The 26,801-nt window shown below is 39.8% G+C and overlaps 2 protein-coding genes across 3 annotated transcripts in view; one reads left to right on the forward strand and one right to left on the reverse strand.

The window, feature by feature from the left end:
• Positions 1-4,203: 4,203 nt before the first annotated feature.
• mmp16b (matrix metallopeptidase 16b (membrane-inserted)) lies at positions 4,204-17,833 on the reverse strand. The gene is made up of 9 exons (XM_046052161.1): positions 17,685-17,833; positions 16,957-17,073; positions 15,537-15,841; positions 12,118-12,279; positions 11,431-11,648; positions 11,190-11,328; positions 8,354-8,504; positions 5,249-5,364; positions 4,204-4,565 (listed from the first exon to the last, which is right to left on the reverse strand). Exons 1-9 carry the CDS (start codon positions 17,786-17,788, stop codon positions 4,204-4,206), a joined length of 1,674 nt encoding a protein of 557 aa, XP_045908117.1. The 5' UTR covers positions 17,789-17,833.
• Positions 17,834-26,229: 8,396 nt separating this feature from the next.
• The window catches only part of egfra (epidermal growth factor receptor a (erythroblastic leukemia viral (v-erb-b) oncogene homolog, avian)), a 42,748-nt gene continuing 42,176 nt past the window's right edge, over positions 26,230-26,801 (forward strand). For both annotated transcript variants that reach the window (XM_046051547.1, XM_046051548.1), the window contains exon 1: positions 26,230-26,468. In XM_046051547.1, the coding sequence (XP_045907503.1) occupies positions 26,390-26,468 (79 nt within the window). In that variant the 5' untranslated portion in view covers positions 26,230-26,389. The remainder of the gene's footprint in view (positions 26,469-26,801) is intronic.

Below are 26,801 nucleotides of genomic sequence, written 5' to 3' on the forward strand. Positions count from 1 at the left end.
GGAAAACATCAGATTACACAGGTCAGTGTTTCAGAAAATCTAAATAATCTTAAGTAGCTATGTTTTACATCCAGAATTTCTAGGTCAAGGCCAACTTCAGTTCTCCGGTTACCCTTGACTTAGCACTTTTGGATAAACCATGAACTGGATGACACTGTGCACTGCACCTAATCTATTTTTGTGCATCTCTGTATCTATTGTTACTCATAAGGAAAGAGGAGTGACCCAAGCTAAAGGCTATGTGCCCCTCAAAGGAATCAGCAACAGATTAATTGACAGTCCTGCATGCAGAGTTGTCCATTATTCAGGAATCAACATCAAGGATTTATCTCTAGTTTCCTGAATATTTAAACATGTATTATGTCTTTTTAACATCAAGGCCTACAAAAATATATTTATATAATTTATTGTTTGTGCTGCTTGCTTTGTGTGCCAATGCTAATGGAAAATTGGCTTTCTCCGTGTGTTTTGTCCTTTTCCCCCCTGAACGTAGTACAGTGTTCTCTATTGCTCTTAGCTTCATTCAGGGCAACTAGAGACAAATGTATGTTGTGCAAGAATGAATCTTGCGATTGTGGATCTTCAGGCTGTCAATTTGTTGGACAGGATTTTTTAGGGTTATGAACTATGAAACCTTTAACCAGTGTCTGATTTGAATGTTTGTGTGTGTGAGAGCATGATACAAGGACACACTTATTATGCACTTGTTTTATTTACAACACACAGCGTTTTCTTTATCCATTGAATGGAGGGATTAAAAACAAAATTCTCCCAAGCAGACAGTATACACTCTGTCTTTATGTACATATTATTACTTCTCATACACTATGCCTTAGAGTATATACGGCATGTGTATAAGATCTCGACTGCAATGATTGCAGTCCTCGTCTCTTCCGCACCCTTGCCTCTCTGGTGTAACGACTGCTGTCTAATCGGCCTCATCTACCTCCTTTAATAAATGATGCTTAGCAGTGGGTGTCAAGGCAGACAAGAAAACGACTGAAGAGTCTGGAGATAAATAGGGACAGGTCAGAGCATTGAGACTTCCTGCTTACACTCAGTCCACATCAAAAATGTCAGGGATTTCAAGTGATTTAAGTGTCACTGTCACCAGTGTAAATATGTAACCCTTTCAAGCTTGTGATTTCCCTCTCAAAGATAGAAAAACATTCACACCAGATGAATTGTTTGTTGTCGAGCAGGAACAGACAGAGGAGAATTACTTGGTAGTGACTAGGAAAAAAAAACATTGCATTTCAAACCCACTTTATTGACAGCTTCTCTCTCTCAGTACAATGCAATGCAAGATTTGAGGTGCTGAGCAAAGAGGAATAAATACAGCAATAAATATAGTACCGACTCGCCTCACTGGCCGTCTTTAATTCACACTCGCTGGAGCCATCAGACCCTTACCACAAACACACAAACTGATAAGACATCACACACAACACTGAGCCAAAGGTTTTTGCCTCCACCTTAAATTACAGTGGTCTTGGATCAATGTGGACTGATATGTGCCTCAATTCAGCAGTGCTTTCAGAAAGCAAAGATGTTTTCTTTTATTTAAAATGTGTACTAAACATTTTGACTCCTGCCTGAAAATGGATTGGGTAGCAGAGACTGGAAGTTAGTGATTCCAAATGGTTTATAAAACATGAAAGTTTGGATCTGTCAGTGCATCCAACAGAAACCTGTAATGCTGACCACTTAATTTAACCATGATGGGAAAGACTGAACAGAGCGTCCAAATAATCAATGTTCATCAACTCTGAAAGAATGACATCTTAGTTTAACAACGGCATGCACTGCCTTTTTGTAGTTTTTCAGATAATGACAAAATAAAACCACATCTAATCAAGGTTCAACTCATCAATCATGGCCCAACCCACTTAACCTTCTTTAGATAATTCACAGATAAGTACATTTTGAAATCTCTACTTCCTTCTGTTAGAAAATGGCCTTGCCTTGATATCAACGGAAGATTATGTCAGATATCCTGTACATTTGATGTTGATGATCGTTTCAAGTAAAAGAGTAACAAAATCAAGGAGCACGAATATTTAAAAAACAAAAATCACATTATGAATTCTCACAGACAGGTCATCTGGCAAAGTCTACACCACATTGTTACATGTATGGCAGCAATCAAAGGCAATTGCGAGACAATCTATTTCATCAGGATCCAGGCTGTGTATTGCATTTATAATACATTAGGGACAGAAAAAACTCCTGCTCAGTTTAGCTCCGTCTCAGAGAGAGTATGCTTTATATCATTTAATTGTTACTCATATTTATCTGATTAAACTATTTGAAACATATTATGGTTTATGCATGATGTCATACATATTATGTAATATCTCAGATCATGATATATATGTGACATCAGACTTAATTTAGCTGGTTTTGGTCTTCTGATTTGCCTGTTAATTCCCACAATGTTAGAGCAGTTCTATATACATTTATTAGTAATTTGTTAATATAACATACGTATAGTTTATGGATAATGGATCATTACAATAACAGTGCATTAAACAACCTGGTTCCATTATTGAACACACAGGCAAAAGCAGCTGACATCCAGATTTTTTTTTTTTTTTTTTTTTTTTTTTTTTTTTTTACTGTTGCATATTAATTCCTGTTATTGTGTGAAACTTGCTTTCTTCTTTACAACAATGGAATCAATTTGCATTTCCTCAAAAACAGAAAAAAAGTAGAAGATGGAGCAATCTGGGCAAAAAGCACTGGCGACTGATACAAGGTTGATGTGCCTGTGGTAACTAGAGATACAGTGATGACTAGAAAAAAAAAGAGAAATACTGTAAGTGTCTCATTTTAAAAAATGGGTAGATGTAGTTTTTTTCTCCACCTTTCTCTTTCTTCCCCTTCTTATCTGCGTCCTGTACTGTGTGAAATATTATGTAAACTTACAAACCTTGTATAAAAGATAAAATAAAATAAAAGTAAAAATAAAACAAAATATGGCTGTTTCAGATGTATGGACTGACACTGTTTGGAGTATTAGTGTCCAAACTTGGCAGGGGAAAAAAAGGGAAAAAGATGTTCAATAACTGACACTACAGTACAGCACAGTACATATATAGTGTGGGTAATTACTGTCTCTTTCACACACACACACACACACACACACACACACACACACACACACCACACACACACACACACATACACAACTAACCTTCCCTTTCTGCCTCATGAGGCAGTACATAAAAGTGATATAGCCTACTTGCCGTCAGGTATTTAGCACAGCTTAGCACATTTTCAAGTGCAATGAACCCACTGTGGATCAAACTGTCCTTAACTACTTTTTGAAATTGCATCATGGACAGTAATTAATGCCTTCATACACTGTTCGTATTCCTACTGTGTCACTCAGTATCAAGCCTTCAGACCAGAGAAACAGAGAGAAAGAGAAGGGAGTTTAAGCAATCTGTGATTAAGGCAGTCTCATAAATATTGCAGAGAGGTTTTTGGCCCCTATTTTGGAGATAGACTGCCACCACAGTCTTGAATTCCTAGCTCTTACTATCCCCACAGATTACAGAGCAGACGAGTGGATGTGAATACCAATGGCAAAAGAAAATCTGAGTATGATGTCACAATGTTCGATCCATGGAGGAAAAATATCCCAGCAAAAACAACACCGAGCAGTAATCCTCTTTGGAAGAAAAGGTCATATTTGGTTTGTGTTTCAGTCCTCCACACAATGAATAATCTTTTACAGGGACCCTAAATTTAAAAAAAAGCACAGCTCAGGGCGATTTAATTAAGAAATTAAAGTAAAGTAGAAGCCTATATCTAATTTGTCCACTGAAGTTAGTGCTAGGGGCATTTTAAGCGGCGTGCAGAGACGAGGATAGACAAAGGTCCCACTTACAGTAGCTTAACTCTGTCTCACTTAATTGAGTTCATTCCAAGAGAAAAAAGTCAAAGCAGATACATACATATTAGTTGGACATAGGAGATGTTGCTCCCTCACTGTCTTCAGTTGAATTCTGCTGATCGTTTCGCTTCCTTGCAGCTTGCACATTACAAGCTCAAGCAGTTTTCAAATCTGCCAACATGGCAATCCTTATGTACTGTACCCTTTACAGTGCTTTTAATAACTGTACTTAGGGCTTCAAGTAATAACTAGACCTTTATCAGAGCTTCACACCCCTCTCTATACAGCGCAATAACAGTCCTTCAGACCCACTCCTGCATGGAGCGCTTGCAGTACAGTATGTGGCGCTGTGTGCTCTTCCTCCTGAACTGGAAAACAGTGTAAAGGAGGACCATCATGCACAGCGCCAGGACACAGGGGATAGCGATGGCCACTGCTTTCTCTGTACCCCCCGCGCTGTCCAGTTTAATGACGACGTCCACATCGCCATTGTCGTAGTGGCGTTCCTCCGCCACTGGGGGGCTCCAGTCCCAGTCGGGGTCGGCAGGTAGACCGTCACAGCCCATGAAGTCCCTCAGGATGGACCTCGGGTAGCCAGGCTCCACACGAAGCAGCTGGTTGTTGAACTTCCAGTACTCCTTTTCCTTGTAAAAGTAGGTAAAGCCTGGAGGAGGTATTGTGGGACACAACAACTTAATTTGCAAAGAGCAAGTATTGTGCAGATTCATTTATCACTTTAGTGTGCAATAGAGTAGCCAAATCAGTGACTATGTATTAATGTCTATCAAGAAAAATATTCATTTGGAAAAAAGATCTTTATCAATTAATCGTATTAATCGTATTTCTCAATTGATCAATTAGTTATTTAATTTAAAAAACGGCAATAAATATATATAATTTACTATTATATGTGATACAAACCAGCAGTAATTCCTCATATTTGAGATAATGGAACCAGCTAATATTTGGTATTTTTGCTTGAAAAATATAATTTTGAATTAATCGATTATCAAAATTTCTAATTGTTGCAGCCCTAGTGTAATGTATTGCAACAGCAGTGTGTGCATTGAGTTACTTTTTTCCATTGTTTTTCACTCTCTTTTTGCATCTGCTATGACAAGTAAATGTGGGAGTGAGATAATGTTTGCACTTCCGGTTTTCCTTCTGTCATGTTGTTGCATTCAGGACTTAAACAAAAGCAACAGACAAAAACATTTGACACCAAACTACGTGTCTCTACAGTTCAATTAGATTAAATTTTATTTATATAGCACCAATTCATAACAAAATCTCATTTCTCTTTGTAATATTATTTACAGAGACCATTCCTACCACGAGCAAGCATACCGTTGGCCTTATCTACGAAAGCTCCCTGTGGAGAGTCAGGGATGCCCTTCCAGATGGTGATGGGTTTGGGATAACCTGGATCCATTGTCCTCATGTCCTCATTGTACCTCCAGTATCTACACACAGGACAGACAGAGGTTTATGCACACAGTCAGTCAGCGACATGTGTTACTGTCAGACACCTGACCCTGAAGAAACAGTGTGCTGATTTAGGTCAATCCCAAGTAAAATGAAATTAATTAATCCAACACCTGGACATGGTTACCAAATCCATCTACGCTAAAGCACAAGATCTATTTGTCTTGTCTTTCAGAGTATACAGAGGTTATGAACTTCCCTCGTCACCAGCATCCAAATCATCCTGAAAGATTGCGTCATTGTCCCATGAACGGGACATCAAACTAGGGCAGAGTGACAAAATCAAAAACAGAAAAGACAAGCTAATGTGAAAGAAGTTTACATTCTTGAATTGGGCTTTTAGTGAAGAAGTAGTGTCAGGAACCTGTGTAGCCAATATAAACAGTCCCACCACTTAGGGAAAAGATGCAAAAAAAGAATCAATTTATTATATGACCAGATATGAAAAACTATCAAAGTGAAAACTTTTAGTGACAGTGTGCTGGCTGTAACTTGCAGCCATACTTAAGAAACAGTCTTCATTACGGTGGCCTTGAGAGCTCAACTCATCTTAACTTAAGAAAACACATAACACAAAAAACACAAAACACAAAGAAATTAAGAAAACATCTTCACCAATTTCACAAAACATGAGCAGAATTTACAAGAAAAAAAACACTGCACAGAGATCAGTCTTCACCATCAATCTGATAATTTAATGATCAGCAACTGACTTAAATCACAGGACCAGAGAAGGCGGTCAATTAATACCCCATACTGGGCTTATCTACCAGGCAATGTTTGTTTCACTGGTTATCGTGATTGATCTGCTTCTCATACACTGGCACTCACACACATAAATCTTGCTACACAGTATCATTTCTTTGAATTAGAACACCACCTGTGACACACACAGAGGTAAAATCATGTTTGAAACTATGGACAGAATGTCCTGTTTGTCATGATGTGCAGCAGCAGGTTGAGCGGTGACAGTATCATGACAAAGCATTTTGTCAGCTTTCACCACAGGGTCCCCTGACCTCTTAGGATATGATTTATCATGACAGCTGAACAAACATGTGAGTCACACTGGCATAGACTCAAACTTTATTACCCATGCAATGCACATAGGTAAACAACAGATTCTCTAATTTGGTTGTTTTGGCAAGACTCCCTGGTTTCAATTCACTTCCAACTGCAGGTAACGAACAATGCAAGTAGACAAAACAATATAAATAATAATCAGATAGACATGATGCTCTTACATCAGGTCATTATGGGTTGAATGCCAATAAGCATCATTTGTAAGCTGTTAAATAGGCAATCAGCGTTTACAAAGAAACATGAGACATCTTAAAGAACTTAAGGATGCCAGCTAATCTATGACAAAATTGAAGATGCACTGATTAACAAACCTGCAAAATTATTAAATATCTAAAGGTCTCCCCAAAAAATTAAATGTTCCAAACACAAACTGCACTGATAAAGAGGATCAAAAGGAAAGGAGCTGACAAATATTTTATTCTTTTGTCTATAGGATCCACTCCTCAACAAGCTGTATTAAACTATACTTATAAAACCAAGTAATGATGTATATACCATCTGGCAGAGGTGGGAGTAAGTCACACATGTCCAAGGCACAAGCAAGTCTTAACCTTCAAGTCTCAAGCAAGTCCCAAGTTACTGTGATGAAAGTCAAGCACGTCAGGTCATATAAATTCTAAGGAGTTCAGTTTGTTTAAACAGTTTAAGAGAGGTAGCAATTCCACTGTATGATCATTTAGGAAGATGTAGTGAGTGTTTCTGTTTTATATTGAACACTACACAAAGGTGTTCCTATTATTTAGTCTACTAGTGGCTTTACTGATTATTGAAATTGGTAAAATAGAGTAATAGAAACATGTGTCAGTAACAGTAACCTCTTACTATTCCTGTAAAATTAGTTTTAAACACCTATTCAAGGCATATCCATAAGTTAATTGAATGAATTTTCAGAATTTTATTGGCTACACAAAGTGCCAGTCATTGGCACCATTGGTTGCATTTGGCTCAGCCTACACACGAAATAATAGCGGCTGGCCCTTCCTTACAGCGCAGGCTCTCCACGTAGGACATGTGAGTTCAGCGGCTAATCTGAACACAAGATTTCGCATTTGTTTATATCCAAAACAGAGTTATTACAGTTATAATGACACACGAGCCACGTCTGCTGGCAAATATGAAGCGATGTAGCAGCAGTCCCTGGGGATTTATTGACGGTGTTTTGGACTAAATATTTTTACTGGATTGGATCGTCTGGACCTTTGACAACGTAACAAGACCATTTTTGTTGGAATATAATCGATTGGTCGACTACTATGAGGCTTCAAAGGTGAGTCGTGTCAATTTTGATTTTACTGGTTGGTCTGAGAGAGGGGCTGATTGTACCCGCTGTGGGGATTGTATCTTGAAATGGTTTGCATTGATCGAATCACAAGGATTTTAGCTTTCAAACGGTGTATCATATGAGTAACTATAAACTTAACATAGCAGTTGTGGGCACATATCTAAAGCTCTCATCAGGACCTGTTGCCACCAGGAAAGTTTAGAGGTTTTCACATAAAGTTACAAACTGCAGCCAAACAACTGGGTGTAGCTTAAAGTTAACATGAGCTTTCTATAATTCGACCAGCCTATAAATTAGCTAAAAAGCCACAGTCACGTAACGTAACGTGTCTCAAGTCATGAATACCAAGTCAAAGTCAAGTCGAGTCTTTTGTCTGTTTCAGTCAAGCAAGTCTCAAGTCTTCAAATTTGCAACTCGAGTCAAGTCAAGTGACTCGAGTCGCCCACCTCTGCCATCTGGTAACATAGAGTTAATTTATTGGCATAAACAAAAGACTTTGATAGAGATTTCAGCCATCAGTGCTCTTAGTCGTGCTTGTTTGCTCTGAGAGATTTCAGTTCTGCTTAACTTCATAACACCACTGATAATTGTTCCACACAGACCTGTCTCCTTTGAAGAAGTAGGTTTTGGCGACATCCTCCCACCAGACAGCTGTCTCGATGCTCTGAGTGGGCATGCCACTCCCGAACAGAGAGATGTCCTGAGGGTACGAAGGCTGGAGAGTTGTGTCCTTGAAGACCCAGAAACGGTTTCCTAAAATACACACACAAAGTTAGAAAGCTCTGGGACAAATACATTATCATAAAGATGACCTCAAAAAATGTGCTAGACAAAACACTGCCAACACTCAGCTCATTCAACCCCCCTGTGTGGGTTTTTTCCAGTGAGTCTGTTTATTTCTATTCACATGATTCAAAGGTCAGATGTATCACGTCGTTTACAAAATATCTGCACCGCAGAAAATCTATGCAGTGTTATGTATAATACAATAAACAGCATGATGATGCTCTGAAGGCAACTCCATTGAGACTCGTTGTTTTCAGTTTTATTGAAGCTATTGTTGCATTTAATTCAGTTTGATCATAAGTGCCTCAGGCAGAGTGAGGAGAGCTGCTGTGGTGGTGTGCTTGCAGTAAGTAGCTACACACTCACATACACATACAGGCAGTTAAGTCCCCCAGAGTGAATAAATAAAGCATGAGGCACTCTGATCCCACTGGGTGACAGATGTCACGTTAATCTGCCTGATGGACGGATGGCTGTACTGGACCTGCACCCATTTTGTTACCGTACAACCTCAAAGTCACCTCAAAGTTGCTATATGATTAAAGATTACTGTGTGTTTAGAAAGCTCACATTTACACATTCACTTGTAGCGGTGGTATGCAATAAAATATTATTGTTAATTAATAAATGGAAGATTAGTGTGTGTTTAGGGAGCTCACATTTACATATTCACTTGTAGTGGTGGTATGCAATAAAATATTATTTTCAATTAATAAATAGAAGATTATTGTATGCCTGAAGAGCCCACATATACACATTCACTTGCAGTGGTGGTATGCAATAAAATAATACTTTTATTATTGTCTTCTTTGTCATTTCTAAGTTATTATATTTTTTTGGTTTAGCAGAAACAAATAACTGCTATGAATTTGCCACTAATAAAGGGTAAATAAAGGGTTATAATTTGTGTAATCTATTTTTATTTTTTTCACATTTTTGTGGATTGATTCATTTTATGAATTCCTGTCTGATAAATATGTGATTTTAAAATACTGCTACTGGTTTATAAAGCACTTAATGGTTTAGTGCCAACACTTCTGATCTGAGCCATCCAGATCTCTCAGGTCATCAGTTAAAACTAAATGTTGGGAACCATTGTTCAGTTTTTATGCACCATTCCCAGAAAACTGCAGGTCTGCTGAAAGTCTGTTATTGTAAACCAAGGCTGAAGACTTTTTCTTTTTCCGCTGCCTTTTATTAAATCAAATTCAAGGTTTTTGATAAAATTTTTTCTCGACTGCGTAAACAAATTTCCTGAAATTATGCCTCTTTTTCTCAAAACTCTAAATACAAATCCACAACTTCTCACCCAGTTCTCCAAACATCTTATTTTCAGGTCAAAATGAAGTTTTCCACTCAAAGCTATTAAATCTTGCTGAAAAACCATCCTTCAGACATAACACACAAGCCCTCAAAAACACACACACTACAACACAGTCTTACACACTGGTGAGAGAAATCGAAAACAATATTACAAAAACTGGTTATTTGTAATGTTGCTTGCGGTTCTCCCCCTCAAAAACCTTTTCACATGATGAACACAGCAAAAGAAATAACAAAAGTAAACATCTGCACATTTTTTATTCCTTAGTGTACTGTACAGTACACCAAACAACAAATTATTCTGCCCCAGCGTCCTGTCTTTGGTCTGAGACAGGCCAGAGATTCTACTCCTCCTCCTTCCTACTCTTCATCTTCCTCCTATCCCATCTCCTCCTCCAACTCCTACTGTTCCCCTTCCTTCACCTCTTACTCTTTTCCATACTGCTCTTCCTCCACCTCCTCTCCCTCCTCTCTGGTGTCCTCTATGTCTTCCTTCAGCTTCTGATTGGTGTGTTATTTTGACTGTTTGTGTTTCCACCTGCGTAGCTGTGTTCTAATTGAGCTCAACCTATGCTGACTTAGGTGAACAATAGTAAAAGTTAGTGTTTTCTCAATGGTGTAGGCAATGAGAAATGTAGGGATTTGTGTGTAGAGTTTAGAGAAATTGGTGTGCTTTTTGAAAAATTGAGTTATGGTTTTGAAATTTTAGTTCAATAGCCTGGTTATAGTTTTCAAGCAATTCAGAAAAACTGTAATATCTTATCCTCCATTGCTTTTATGTTTTAGGTAAAGCAATATAAATTGCCTTGTTATGTGGTGCTTTACAAATAAACTTGCCTTGCCTTGAATATGGGAGAAAAAATGTAATTAAAAAAAAGGTGCACTGTGGTAAAAAAACAACAAAAAGTTATGTTTACATTCAGTGTATTTCCCAAAATGTACATGTCTGTTCAAAGCATTACCTCCCTCATAAAACATTTGCAAAGCATCCTAAATTGTGGTTTACATCCACGTTTGCAAGCTAGCAGTCTTCTTTTTCTTCCTTGCCTTTGTTGGCATGTTGCTACATTTCCTGTGCTTTACCACCACCAAATACCACCCCCAAATAGCATGAAATCAGTAGCATAAATGCAAATTGCTCATGTACTCTCACATGTCCATGTGTATCCTAGTGGGTTTGCACAATGCAAACTAACAAAATGAGGACCCACTCGTAATAACAACAATCTACAGTGCTCCTACTAGTCAAAAAATAGTCACAGGCTACCATTAATACATTTTAAAAAATGAAAAAAATATAACAACAGAAAATGATCTTGCTTTTATTACCTTTGAAAAAGACAAACTTCCCTTCGCTATTTTCATACACGGCATCAATTTTGGGAGGCAAGCCTTTCCAGAAATAGTTGATCTGCATGGGGTAACCAGGAACAACTGAGTTGTCCCGTACCCTCCAAAACCACTGGTCCTATAGAAATGAATATGGAAGAATCATCATTATCATCATCATCATCTCAAACTGCTTTAAAAAAGAGCACCCATGTTCCCTCAGACTGATGATCTACTCTACCTTGAACACAAAAAGCTCCTGCCGGAGGATGGCCAAGGTGTTGAAACCTCCATCACAGATGTTGGGTTTGGAGTTGGGATTGGAGGGCTTGGCCCCCTGTGGAGGGCGATGGGGTCTGGCATGGCGGTCATGCTTACGGGGGTCTGAGGGAGGGTGAAAGCGAGGAGGAGGAGCCGTGGGTGGGGGCCTGGTAGGCTGCGGTGCTCTATCTGGTGGACCTAAAAAGACAAAAAGTATGTCATCCTGCTTCCATACTTTTTGTCTGCACATTTTTTCTGTGCTTGTAAGATTGAACTAGATTACATTTTTGGACAGTCTCCATTAAGATATTAAATATGTTTACAGTTTTTTGATCAATGAACCTTTAATTTTGGCACAAATGATTTGGCCTCTTTAGAGCTCTGTTAGTTGACTCATGTTGCATTGAAAACGCTTGTTGACTGTCCTCTTCAACATCTGCCAAACTGTGTTTACTGGCATTCAACCCATCATGACTGAATGTTGCAGCAGCATTTGTAATAGAGGGTGAGTTACTTCAGGGATTCATCATTTATAATATTTTGTAAAATAGTGTCAATTAAGTGTTGGAACAATATAATACATATTATTGCTCTAGGGGCTCCGTCTAACTTCTATCTATATTCAACATCTCTGATACACACGTGTATGTATGAAGTAGAGGGTTACCATAGATTTTCTGGATGCCCTGTAGGTCATCGTGAGGTAGTTTGAAGTTCTCTGTGTCCATGTACTGGTAGAAAGGAGCCATGATAGCCGTGGGGTCATTGGAGTGTTCCAGACCAAGGGCGTGGCCCAGCTCATGCACCGCAACCAAGAACAGGTCGTTACCTAGAGAGGGGAAGAGGGCATTGTGAATGCAAATATAGGATATACATGTACAGTACCGTGCCGTGATGAAACAGATAAACCATGTCAAATATACACACAGAAAAATGTGTAGACATTGTGCTGAATGTATATTTTGGTTGTTTCAAACAAGGAAATGTCGATTTGCAGGAGGCCTTTGTATATGGGGTTGTATGCTGGATATACTGTCTGTTGATGCTGGGGTCAGTGTCATTCATAAACTTTAATGACAAAAAATATATATACACACAAAAATGACATTAATATGGACATCAGACATGTTTTAAATTACTGGGCAACTAAATAGCCAGCTGTATATCTATAAATTACTGTTTTCCCACTGAACCAAACCAAACCATGGCTAAAATGTGTTACACAAATTATTCCAAGAGATGGGATGATAAGACATGAGGGAGCATACATGGGCACAAAATCTACTTTCCCTCAGGTCTTGTAGTGATTACTTGATTAGTCAATCATCAGAAAATAAATCAACAACAATTTTGATAAGTTAATAATTTTAGTAATTTATCAAGCAGAGAATGCCAAATTATAAATTATCTACCTTTGAGTTTTGGACTGTTGGTTGGACAAAATTAAACAATTTTAAGACATTGCTTTGTTTTATTAAGACTTACTACCTATTATTTATTTAGTATTACATTTTATAGACAAACTATTAATCACATAATTGAGAAAAAAACGGCCGATTCATTAACAATGAAAATAATCATTACTTACAGCCCTCTGGTCCATACGTAACTTCCATTGAGCTAATGTTGTGCGATGTACAAATAAAGATTACTGGAGGTAAATTGCAAAGCATGAGCACTTTTCCTCTTTTGCTCCATAAGAAACAGAGACACATCAGAGTCACAGCCCACAGGGAGCAGATGGATACACACTGACGTTGCTGCCCAAGTCACCAGAATAGAGAAAATACAAACACATGATAATATAATGAACCTGAACAAATACAAATGTCGGCATAGCACGAGGACCCACACTGTGGGTCTAGTTTGTATCACATATAAACACACAGACAAATGAATGAAACGTCCTGGTCAGTGTCTATGGTCAACACTCAGCTCATAGTGTCAACCTGATTTAGAAAGAAGAACGCATTTTACGTACAGCTTGTGACTGAAGCTGTCCCCAGGAGACTGTTGCCCTTTAAAACATGATATCCACTCCTGCCAGCAGCACTGCACAGAACAACCACTGACCCTCAGCCAGCATCTAAAAGGTTACACCTCCCCCTCCTCCATTTATCTAACACAACCAGCCTCATCCACCTAACCAAAAATTGCCCCATAAGGACTCCCAGGAGACAGGCCGGAGCAGCCATTAGCGCACATGTCAACATGCAACATTTAAAATTACACCGCTGTGAAAGCCCATTAAAGGTTGCACAGCTTTCCAGACACATAAACTGAGACAGGAGCTCTCAGAATCAGCCACAGCTATTTGACTTGGGAGTCTGAGACAATTACCATTGCGTATGAGAACAAAAGAGAGAGACGGATGGGACCTGATGGGTTGTAAGCAGTTTCCCAGAACTAAAACAATGTGAGCTGTTACCCTCCTCTTCCACTAATGGGAGGATAAAATGCAAGCGTATGGCACATGGGTATCAGTGAAGTAGCCTGGTGGTGCACTGACAAGCCTGGCGCCCTGTAGGTAGAATAATTAAAGTGTGTGTGGTGCTCGGCTAACAAAGGCATCTTATCTCCCTCTGTGGTCCGCTGCATCCTGCCAGAATCCATGTTGGCAGGGTTGGCCAACATAATATGTTATGTGGGCCACTGTTATATGTTATAAAATAATTCATAATAACAATACCTAACTAAATCTATTATAACATTACCCAATATTAACAATACAGTCACAATAACATAACATAACATGTAATACAATAATAACTTCAACTAACACACCCATAATAACACAGCACAGCCTAACATAGCATAATACAGCACAACATAACACAGCATAGCCCAACACATAACATAACACAACATAACACAGCACAACCCAACACAACATAACACAACACAGCATAACACAGCACAGCCCAACACAACCTAACACAACACAACATAACCCAGCACAGCCTAACAAAACATAACACAACACAACATAACACAACACAACACAACACAACACAGCACAGCACAGCCTAACAAAACATAACACAACACAACATAACACAACACAACATAACACAACACAACACAGCACAGCACAGCCTAACATAACATAACACAACATAACACAGCACAACCCAACCCAACATAACCCAACACAGCATAACACAGCCCAGCCCAACACAACATAACACAACACAACATAACCCAGCACAGCCTAACAAAACATAACACAGCCCAGCCTAACATAACATAAAATAACACAACATAACACAGCACAACCCAACACAACACAACACAGCCCCGCCCAACTTAACATAACACAACACAACACAACACAACACAGCCCAGCCCAACATAGCACAACACAACACAACAAGCACAGACCAACACAACATAACATAACACAAGAACACACGACATGTTTTTTGCCATGACATGACATCACCTTTTTTCACTGCTGTAATGATATGGATATATATGGCACCTTTCTCTCTTCTGTTTTACCTATCTTGAAGCATACCACGGAGCTACATCAAATTCACTAAAACCAAAATAGCCATAATCATGTGCCAGCAACCAATATCTTAAAATAGCAGAGCTTTCTATCCTGTCATCTAAAAAGCTTATTATGCAGAAAAAACATCTAAATCCTGACAGATGGGGTGATGTGTCTTTACAGAGCACAGCTCGATCAAAGACATCTCTGCATTCTTTGTTTTTGGTTAAGCATCCCTCATACCTTGCCCTATGATATAATTTCTGTCATAATGCCCTCCTGACTAGCCATCTGTATTTCCAGTATTTGTTTTCCATCAGTCCTTATCTGTCTCTCCTGATGACTGTTCTTTTTTCTGTTTCTCAATGCTTTCCTCACTCCTTCGACAACCCTTACTTGTTTACTTACATTATGCATTTAACAACCTGTCTTTCTCTACCTTGTTCCCTTTCTTCCCTAAACTTAATCTTTTCCTTTTTCCTTTCCAATCTGCCGCTGCAGCTACTTTTACTTTCCTTGTTGGCTCCTTGTAAGCCTGTCTTACTCTTTACCACCACCACTTTAGGTTTACACCCACTCTTTCTTTCACTTACCATCATGGTTGGGGTTCCCCAGGGTCCAGGGCTCATCTGAGTCAAAGTGTGTGTCCCCTCCTATGCCTGGGCCCGGGAAATAGGCGTGGGCAAGGAATCCCCCCTCCCCGTCGAAGGGTGAGCTGTCGCCGTGAAAACCCGAGGCGAAGATGATGGTGATGTCCACGTCACGCCTGCCAGTTTCCAGGGCGCTGTATGGAACGGCCTCAAAGCGTAGGGGAGTCACACCCTGCCACACGTCAAATGCCCGCCGGATGGCATCGTGAGTCTCCCGGGCACCCACCTTTGGCGTGACATTTTTTATGCTGTGTAAAGAAGTAATGCAAAGGGATTGAAGGCTGCTGGCTATGGCTATGAAGCTGAGATAATGTTCTGCATGTTGTAGTTTACATACTGCGTACACAGGAGTAAAATAACTGGATGTAAATTGTGCATTATACTACCATTTGAAACTACAGGGAACAAAACATTCAGGAGAAGTGGAAATAAAATAAAGTGAATAAAACCGCATCAACTTGGTGCCTCGTTATCCCATTAATTTCAAGTGAACATTTTTACTTTTCAAAATGAGGAGACTCTAAAAAGAAAAGTTACACTTGACACAACTATTTCAAGCCCAGCAGCATTTACTGAACTTTTAACACAGCAGTCGTTATCAGTCCCTGGCAGGCAGAGAAGGATGGGAAATCTTCTCCCTCTCTCTCCACTTATTTTCATGAATAAAGTGCAGTCAGCAGCAGCACTGGCTCAGCACTGATTGACATTCCATTAGGAGGGGTGGCTCATCAATTCAAATTCGTGGAGGAAGGAAGGATTTGAATAAATTGACAGTGTTATCATCTATTACTGCTGTAACCTGTCAATTTGCAGTTGTGCCAGAGTCCCGTTTATCAGTTCTCCTCAGAACCTATTAATGTTGGAGCTTAATCAGGCGAGATAAGATGAGAGTTTGAATATTTCTGCTGAGATTACGGACAATTTACACTCTGGATTTTCAAACGGTTTTATATGAGGAAGAGGAAAGCCTTCAGTCATGTTACTCAGCTAAAATTGTTGGTTTTGTTTCATGAAAAGGGAAGAATAAATGGAAGAGGGTTAAAATAACTGCCTGAACCCATTTTTCATTTTGCCAGAAAGCTATTTATACACTGGAAAGTAAACATACTCACTGCGCACATGGGCTGTGAGTATGTTAATTTGGATGTGTGAAGTTGACTATTTTTTTTGCGTGTGCCCCCACATATGTGACGTATCTGCTCAGTCTCTATGACAACACAAAGCATGTGATCCCAGGTGGTTAAAGAAGAAGAGATGAGAGACATAGGAGAGCTGAGAAAATTAACACTGGCACACCTGAACCCTACAATAAGCGCTGCTAAACTCAATGGTCGCTATGACAACTGCCTCCACTATCTCTTACCTGTAGGTGATGTGTGTACGCTGCCACTTCTGTCCTGTCAGCGCGTATCTCCGCTTCCGTGACCTCGAAGCACTTTTAAATTTGTCCGGAACTCCACAGCGAGGTTTCTGCATCCAACTTCAAGAAGAGAAGAGAAGAGAAGAGAAGAGAAGAGAAGTGAAGGTGATTCAAGTTTGCAAAATAAAGTGTGAGGCAAACACCATCACAAGACAACACAAAGCACTGAAGTGAACTCAGTAGTTCTCTTCCTGACAGGTGCCAGATAATCACAACAGCAAAATAAAGAAGTGCTCTGCACAATACCACTAAACTACTCCATACTACAGTGATTAATACAAGTGTGAGATCAAATTCTCAATGAGGGCTGAGAAGAAATCAAGAGGTTTTATGTTTTCTCATTCATACCACATCAGATCATCACAAGTACAGACCACACAACACTTAATTAATTTTTTTAATTCTCACCTCAGCGTGATATCACTGCATCATCATGCAAAATGAGAAGAGGGAAAAGTGTTAAAACCTTCACCTGACGTTGTTTCAGGCGAGGTGATAGGGGGTGAAATGAACATCTCTATTTCCGCCCTTCGCTAATTCATTAAAATATTGATAGCCATTCCTTCTGCATTTTAAATGAGTGGAACATTTGCATTAATGTAACATCAACGGCCTAGTAAAAGTGCACCTGAGATTGTATTTGTACAAGCACGGAAAGTGCATATACTCACTCCTTGGTTTTCTCATCCAGTGTCCCTGTGACATTGAGACCATAGACACGTTGCATGGCAGCAATGGCTGAGTGCATGGTGTGGGCCGAGCGCAGGACAGACATTCCTGGTTCTGTGCGGGGAAGGTAGCCATACCTCTGTAGCCATCCCTACGAGGAAGAAGAAGGAGAAAGATTTGGGCTTTCATACCGTGGCTGTTTTAAGACTTGTTTTAGACTCTTTGCCTGTATTAGAAAATGAGAGCAAAGACATGGAGGTATAGTAGGAGATGAAATGATTTCCTAGGCTGAAATCACATCCAGGGTGTTTTACATTTGCAATGTGTGAGCGTTTTACAATAACAAATGAGTTATTCATCTAGTACAATGTGCATGCCTCAGCCGAGCTGTTGTGTGTAATACTTCATCAGTGAAAGGCTTTAAAATAAATTACCTTCTTGTCTTCCCATTAACTGCAGCTACGAAGTTGAATCTCCTTCATTTTGTATTTCATTAGATTTGTCTCTTTTTCAGCATTATTTCACTTATTGCTTTGAGGCTGTGCAGAGCAAACACAGACATTTCTCCACCGCAGTGACTGGGGTACCTTGCTCACAGGCACAACAACAGTAGCTTTTTAATGAGGACAAAGTGTTGTTTGTTGAGTTACTCTAATCAGTTTTCCTCAGTAAGTGGCCAACCCCATAATAAAAATCAATAGGTATATGGCTGTGCGTAATTCATTATGCATCTCACAAAAGGCTGTAAGGTAACTAACCGTTGCTCCAATGCTTTTGTATTAACGCAAGAAAACCAGCTGCACTGAGAATAATCTGCTGTGGTTATATTTATATTTAACGTCACAGTGTGGATGAAATGTTCAGAAGCTTTAAAGGTAGAATTTGCATGTAAATAGTCTTTTTTTGCAGAAAATGTCTATCCAGCAGTGCTTTAGGTTTAAATATGTAGCCTATATTTGCTCAGAGTCTCCCTGGACATCAGTGCAACTATTTGCATTTGAATCCCTTCTACTGACCTTAGTCAGTGTTTGTTCTTGCGGCTGCCGGTCAGTGAACATGTGCAGCAGTTTGGCCCTGCCTCCTCTTGCCCTACAAAGCGAGAGTGCGGCTTGATACAGAGGGGAGAGGTGAGACCAAGCATCATCCAGAGGTCACTGTCAAACTCAATCCTGAAGCTGAGCTGCCACAAGGTGCCCACGCTATCCACAGCTGTCCAAACGTGAACCAGCTGCCTCCTCATTACTACACAGCCTATGAGAAATGCTCCAGCTAGCTAATCTGACTAGCTGTCTCCTCTGTCCATCCCTCCCCTTTCTGCCTCTTTCTGCTGAGCTAAACGCCTTGTTTATCCCTTTCATGTGGGTGCGTTTCCTGTGCATGTTGTGTTTGTTCAAAGGCAGAGATCTCAGATCAAGCAGATTTCAGCGAGCCATAAAACTGAATAATGATGTGTTTGTGTGTGTGTGCGAGTGTGAGTGTCAGCCTCAGCATTTAATATCTTCAGTGTGGTGGGAGGGGTGGGCTGAGGTGAGGCTGATAATGACATAAATTAATAACGTACAAAAAGCAAATCCTATTACGCAACTTGTGTCTGTAAATGTTTAATCTCCTCCAAAACTATGGTGATGCCAAGGCATGTCTGACTTTATGGTGGCCTGTCACAAAAGTATATCTAGCAATGAAAACATGATACTGTCGGACATCTCTGTTAACACAGACCACTGAAGTGCAGTCGTATCTAGGCTGCACATTTGGGATCAGTGGGCTGGAGCGGCTCAGCTCACGGACCGCAGTGTAATAAAATGAACATCCTTCTGTTTCATTGCACTCTACAAATGAGGAATGCTCGATATGTTCGCCGTTAAGTGCGTAAGCTGTCCTGATACGTATCCATGTTTTATGCGTTATGGTAATTGTGCCCACGGATAGCCAGGGGTGTCAATATCTATATATGTTTTTCAAGCTGAGGCAGATGATGTGGAGGAGAGAGCTCGGTCATTTAAGATTACCAGGGAGGGAAGGCCATTCATCTTACCTCAACGCTGAACTGATGATCCTCCTCTCCGGACACGGCACACGAAAACCAAAGCAAAAAATGCAAGCAGAATGCTGCCGCGTAAAAGCAATCCGATGGTTTTCTTTTACTGGAGGATACTAAGGTCATAATGACCTGTTTTTCCCGAGTGTTTATTAGAAGAAGCCGCCCGTCTGCTTTGGCTCTTGTGTCAAATGAAAAGCATCAGGCGAGATGTCAAGGCAGGATTCAGATGAAAACGAGAAAACAGCCACGCGTTTAAAATCCCGATGGCGGCATAAAATGTTCAGATGTCAAGCAGAGATAACGCGGCATGTTAGACCCGCTGCCCTCGCCATTCTTATTTACATCAGGGGCTACATCTATCCAGCAGCATCAATGGCCATGTACAGTACCCACTCTGCGCAAGATAGGCTCCCTCCCGACTCGACGCCTGCGCTTTGATTTCTAACACAGCGCAGCGCTGGTTGGCAGCATCATGAGAGATGAAATGCCCTTCTTCAGAACTGCCTGTACGTTTGACTTTTACATTGCAAAGGCCACGGCTCTGTGCAATTTGAAGCGCACATGTGCAGTAAGATCGTTTGATCTTGAAAATAAACAAAGGCCTAGATCCAGATTAGGCTATGTGGGCTACAGCCTAGATTCCTCCTCTGCCTTTACAAACCTAAGCCACATTATTTTTATGTGCACCGGCAAAACGGCGTAGTAATCATATAATAAACAAATGATAGCCTGCACCTTGTTTATAATAGATAAATGAAGCAATCATCTGATCTTCATCACCTTTAGCCTGCATATGCACTGGTGAACATTAGGACAAAAGCAGGCCATTAGCCTGATTGTGCTCACTTATCTTAAAATATCTGTCCCACAGTTTACCCCTGTGATGATCTCTAGCTCTACAGCTGTTTTATAGCCCAGATATGCTGCCACAGCCTGCCTCAAGCAAACAAGCCACGAGATGGCAGTGTTTCATTGAGGAATATGGCCTCTAGCTGTTTTCTTTACAAACCTCTGAGGACACAGGACACACTGGGACCTGAATCCCCCCCACATGAACTAATGAGCTGAGAAATTGATCTGACATTGATTTGACGTGACAGGCAGGAAGAGCATATGGAAAGGAGTGAAGAAGAAGCTCATGATAGAATGGTTGTCACACTAAATATTTATGTTTACATACAGCATTTGGGCTATTTGTTTTATATGCCAAAAAAAACAAGAATTTATCACATAAATGACACATTAATATTTCCACCTTCCATATTCAAAACGTTTATCTGTTTATAGTGAGGAGGAATCAGGGAAAAATGAGGTTAACACTGAAACATTGCCTGTTAGGTCTGCCAAAGGACCAAGCATTTCAAAAAGGAGCGACCTCAACTGTCTCTTCTGGGAGGACTGACTTTTGAATGAGGTTCCCGTGGAAATACTGTAGATACCTACAGATAAATCTACATTTTTAGCTGATTACTACAATGGTCTCATTCTATCAATCACTTGTATAAGGGAGAGTAGGAATGGAACTGCCAAGCTGACACATTTGTGGCTTGGCAGTGTTTTGTTACCGCAGTCAAATGCAAAATCTGTAGCCAGTTTGTACGGTCAATCCTTTGATGCCTTTTATTTCCACTTGTGAATGACTCAGGGATTCCTGTAGGCGGAGGGTACTTTCTCATCATTGATTTCAATGGATTTGATGTAATGGGTCGCATTTTACCAAAAGAGAATCACGGCACCAGCTTTGGGAATGCAGACCCTCACTCCAACTGCACCCCAGCATCAAACCACTTCAGTGCACTCAAAACTCCATTAAGACTAAAATCCTCTGACCTTGGTGGTGGATTGTTATCCTGTCCAAGAACATCATATAAAGCACATTTTTGACAGAGGCGCTGACATTTTCTCCAGCTGTCCTGGAACAAACAAGTTGCAGCATCCACAGGACACCTGAAGAAGAATCCTTAATAGCCCCTTTAAAGATCTCCAAAAACATGAAGATCTTATCTCTAATAATAATTGTCATAATTATATTATAAACAGTTACATTGACGGAAAGACCTGCCTGATGCACTCTTATGTTGACTTGCAAAATCAGTATTTTCCCCTGAAACCCCACTATTCCCCCCCAGAGGCTTTGGTTTTTGTAAAGAACTGGAGGATTTTCCTTAATAAATAAACACAATCAATATTGCAATCATATGCATGGAACGCCTCACACATTACATTTTTTATAACCAAAATTATCTCTGAAACCTGAACACACAAAACCTTTAGGAAAAATATTCACATTACTCATAACTACAAACAAGGTGTTTCGTGTTATGAAACAGGACGTGACTGGTCGAGAAGTTGAGAAAGGGATTCCTATTGGATTAAAACAGGTTCATTCATTTACTTTAAGGTGTTTACTGTGTAACCCAATGGGCTGCCATGGAGACCACATGCTCTGGCAAGTGAACGTGGCTCAGAGCCAAAGACCCGGGGCCTCGACAGGAAATGGTAAAACACAGAGACATGCACATGTTTTATCGTTCTTCATAGGAAGAGAAAACAAAGTATGTGTGTTTGTGTGTACTCACTGTTACAAAACGGCTATCAATTCATACATTCAAATATTTGCCTTCACTATTTAAGTTTAGCTGAAGGAGAATTTCCTTTAGGGGGGCAGATGGTGAGATACAAGGTAATCTCACTGGCTTCTATAATTAAACCTAATTAATTGGTACTTGACAGTTTGTTCTGAACGCCTGAGGCTTTTCAGCCATACCACTGAAAAACAGGATTTAGAAAGCTATTATTAAAGCTTTTATGGATTCAGTCACATCTAATCCATGTCTTTTCTCACATGTCATGACAAGTGCCTAAAATAGTGTCATGATTCATGTTAAGGACCTCTGAAACTGAACATTTAATTTTCATCATTTTATTTGATCAATTTTGGAAACAATATCACTCAATTTAACTACAATTTAGTGGATCTGTTCAAAGGTGTTGTCATTCTTCCAGGCTTCAGCATTGTTTAATTTTTTGTTTTATCTGTTCCCCTGGGCAATAATTAAATACTTTTTTCATCTGCTAAGTACATTTCTAGATATAATGAAATACAAAACAAAAATTCAAACATAACAAATATCCCCGCCAACAACAGCATGTAAAATTTTTATCATGCGTTATATTCCCATGAAGTTGTTAGGATCTAAGTGAATTTTGTGTTTTCTCTTTTCTTTCTCTTTGGGTTGTAAAGGACTTTTGATCAACTGTGTTGTGATTTTTTATTTGCAAACACTTTTTTTATTTTTCCTCAAGATCACTTTTATCACATTTTTTCATCATATCATAATATTTAATATTGAGATGCTAGTCTGATATTCATTCTGGACCTCTCATATTTCTTTTCTGAAAGAGAGCTAGTGCATGTCTACTTGGGTGGATGCAGCAGATGTTGCGTCTTTGAGTGACAGAGAATCCTGTATGATCCCATATGTTGTGCTCTTCTTTCCTGCTTCTGCACAGTCGCATCTCTACGATGCACAAGACACTCCAAATGGTTGTGTTGTTAGTTGGGGGTTGGTTCTTTCCCGTGCACGTTTTCCCAGAAATGAACTGAGATGTTGCTCGTCCATCTGGGCCCTGTCATGTTGATCAGACTCCAGACCTTCAGGATAACGAGTCATCTCGCCTCACAACACGGTCACATACCCTTTCTGCCTCACTGAGCCACCTAATAAGAATCCTTGTGTAAACATGATATTCTTAGAAGTTGTGTCTTTTATTGCTTTTACTGTACCAGAAAAAAACTTGAGTTTGAGTATGAGCTGCATTAATTAACATATTCTGCTAATCCATCTTCCTTCAGGTACTAATAACAAGTTCTTAATGAACATAAAAGATGGCAAATGTGAAGCTATTGCAAGGTGGTTGTCATCTCAGCTGTCATCTCTCCTCTCGCTCTTTCACACACTTTCTTCTTCCCTGTCTGGTTCCTTTTTTTCTTACTCTCTCTTTTGAATCCTCAGTGGTCTGGCCATTATCCTTTGTTTGTTTAGTGTTTCTGCTTGGCTGACAGACAGCTGTGGTGTGAGGCTCTGGGTAGGCCTGTGCAAAACGCACAGACCCTGAGGACAGCGATGGACGGTGATTTGAAATGCTGTAACAACTGTGACTTCTTTCTTTCTTACCATGGAACATTTCATAATTGAGACATTGACCAGTGGTGTAGAAATCGGCTGCTAGTGAGAGGCCAGGGTGATTTCTTTCCTATTTTCCACTTTTAACGAGTCTCCATTGTGGCTTAGTGTGTGGCAAGCCTTGGTTTCAAAACATTTAAAGCCAAACCCTGAGTCAGATTGAAATAGATGACCGCGATTTAAATTTTCAATAAATGTAGAACTGCAATAGTTGACCTCTCTTGATTCTCTTTTTTGAAACTTGGACAATTTTAAAATGCATAACCTTGCGAAAGGAATAACGTTCTCACTTAATAGTGCTCCTACAGTTAACATTTTTCACGAACTAATCTAAACGGCAAAGGCCATGGATTTTTTTTTACTGTTTCACAATGACAGTACTTGACAGAACAGTCAAACTGACAGTTGCATTGCATCCACAGCACACTCAAAATAACTTACTGGGCCATCTCATGTGAAACTTTAGCCTCATATTAGGTAAATTCTCCTAGAGGAAAAACGGTCATAATTTCACCCAACACAATAACCTCTTCCTCCAACAATACAACCAAAGACGATTTGCTGAGCCATTAGGCTGCGGTAATGAAATAAACCACCAGTGTGAAAAATGATTTCTATCACTCCTGTCCCCATAGAGTCTGATCTGTGTACAACAAACACATTTAAGCAGCTTGACATCCAATTAGACTCGGCTCCGATCAGACAGACACTCTGTCAAAAGTATAGACATCTTGTCCATTCAATCCCAGAATGACACTGATACTGAGGACATGTCTTCTATACATACAAATCAACAAATAAATAAGGGTGATTTAAGGATGCCAGAACTGATTGTTGAGCATTGCTGTTTATTGGCCAAATTCAATGAAACCTCCAGAAGTTAGGCCTGACATTCCGAATGAGCCACCATCATCCTTTTCTTCAACTTTCTACATCTAGGTGTTCACCTCAAATAGCTCCAGGGTCACTTACATCAGTTTTAGTGTAATAATAAGTGTCAAAAATTCAACAAAAAGTACATAATTGTCTGTAAAATGACCCTGTACTTACATCCCTATATCTCCTGCTATAGGCATTGATTGTGCTCAGCATCATAGAGCTTCATTTCAGATCATTTGAGGTGATCACAGCTTTTTGTACTGCTTCTTCAGGCCTTACAGTCCATAGACTTGACCAGTCTTCACAGATCATTGTCTAAATAACACCAAATAGGCTTTTTTCACAGCAGATATTTTCACATGACCTAGCAGGAAAAGCATGGGTCAATTTAAGTGTGTCTATTCCTGATATTGTGCATGCTCACTTACTTGAGTGGCTTATTGGGCTGAAGTGGATCTGAGCCATCATTAATGTTATTAGTTTTAAACCTAACACCAGTGAAAAAAAAGCCTGTTCCATGCCTGTTAGTTAATGCAAATTAATCTTTATTTTGTTTTCCTTTTTATACAAATGCTGAAGGGGTAAAATCACATCAAAAGCCTAATTCCCTATAGACATATCATCAGAGCATTATGCCAAGGGCAACTTAAGAATGCCATCATCTCACTCTAAAATATAACTACTGAGCATTAAAAGCATTCTAACTGCATAGAAAGTTACACCGTAAAAAGCTAATATTCATACTTGAGTTCATTAAGTAACTCACAGCAAGTAATGTCAAACCCCAACTTACTTTTTTAAATACAGGAGCTAGACTGATAAATAGATCTAGTGCTGGACCGATATAATGGCCAATATTAGCTTTTGAATATATCCCTTACAGACAGGATCTAGTACATAGTCCAGAATATGAAAATCAACTTTTGGTGTAATTAATAAATAAAAATGTAAATAAAAGGTAACAAAGTTAGATTAAGTGTGTTTTTCTGGGTCATGTGCCATTCTCATCCTGTCCTTCACCCAGCTTACTGTAGGCTATTTAAGTTGAAGGTTTTTAGGGAAACAGACCATGAATTCAAGTACTATGGATTTTTGTTGACACTGGAAGTTGATCCAGCGTTTCATCAATCACTGCATCTTTGAGAGCAACTGGTTTGGGGATGGCAGCAAATTCAATAACTATAACTAGATAATGTTTTTGCATGTTGTGGCACTTTCAATGCAAATTACGTGTAGCCTACCTTTCCGTGCTGTAGACCACTTCCCGAAAATACCGTTACTGTATAGGACAATGAACACAGTGTTTTTTCTCTCTCTAAATGCCTCTACCTGAGCAGTTTGAGAGGCGCATCTGTCCTCCCTCTTGCTGACGTCAGAGCAGCCAGTAGTTTGTCCTCGCGCTTCACGAGCTCGGACTGCTGGAGATCTCTGCGAGGAGGAGGAGCTGTCAAAGTTTGACTTTCCCAGAGAAGGAAAAGTCTTATTACTGAACGAGAAAAGCCTAAAGTTTTTTTTTTGTTGTTGAAGTTTTGACAAAGCGGAATATCTCGCGTCGTTGGCATGGTGTGACACCTTCTCTCCGGGAGCTTCAAAAACAACGATGGCAACCCGTTTTCTGAAGTGGATCTGTCTCACCTCTGTGCTCTTCTTGGGCTGCTGTGTTCTGGCGGAAAGGAAAGGTATGTCAGGGAAGCTAATACAACATGAACGTGGCTGGGTCGTACTGCTTTCGGTTTTCCCCTTTGCTGGACATCCAGCATTTGTATAAAGCTCACAGAAATCACAGACTGCTCAAAAAGCCGCAGAGAAACTTGATCCGGCGTGGGAGAAAAGTTTCTCACCGTCTAGATATTCAGCCTGTGAGCTGGTAAAAAAAGCTACAGAGAGGCTCCAATGAAGTTTGGCGTTAGGAATCAATGCGGGATAGTCATTGGTCATGAATACCGGCGAAAAGTTGGGATTGATTGGCCAATTAGAAAACTGTGCAAATATGCCTCTGTACCACATCCCGC

Source organism: Micropterus dolomieu, linkage group LG06 (genome assembly GCF_021292245.1).
Source record: "Micropterus dolomieu isolate WLL.071019.BEF.003 ecotype Adirondacks linkage group LG06, ASM2129224v1, whole genome shotgun sequence".
In the NCBI taxonomy this organism is placed as follows: Eukaryota; Metazoa; Chordata; class Actinopteri; order Centrarchiformes; family Centrarchidae; genus Micropterus; species Micropterus dolomieu.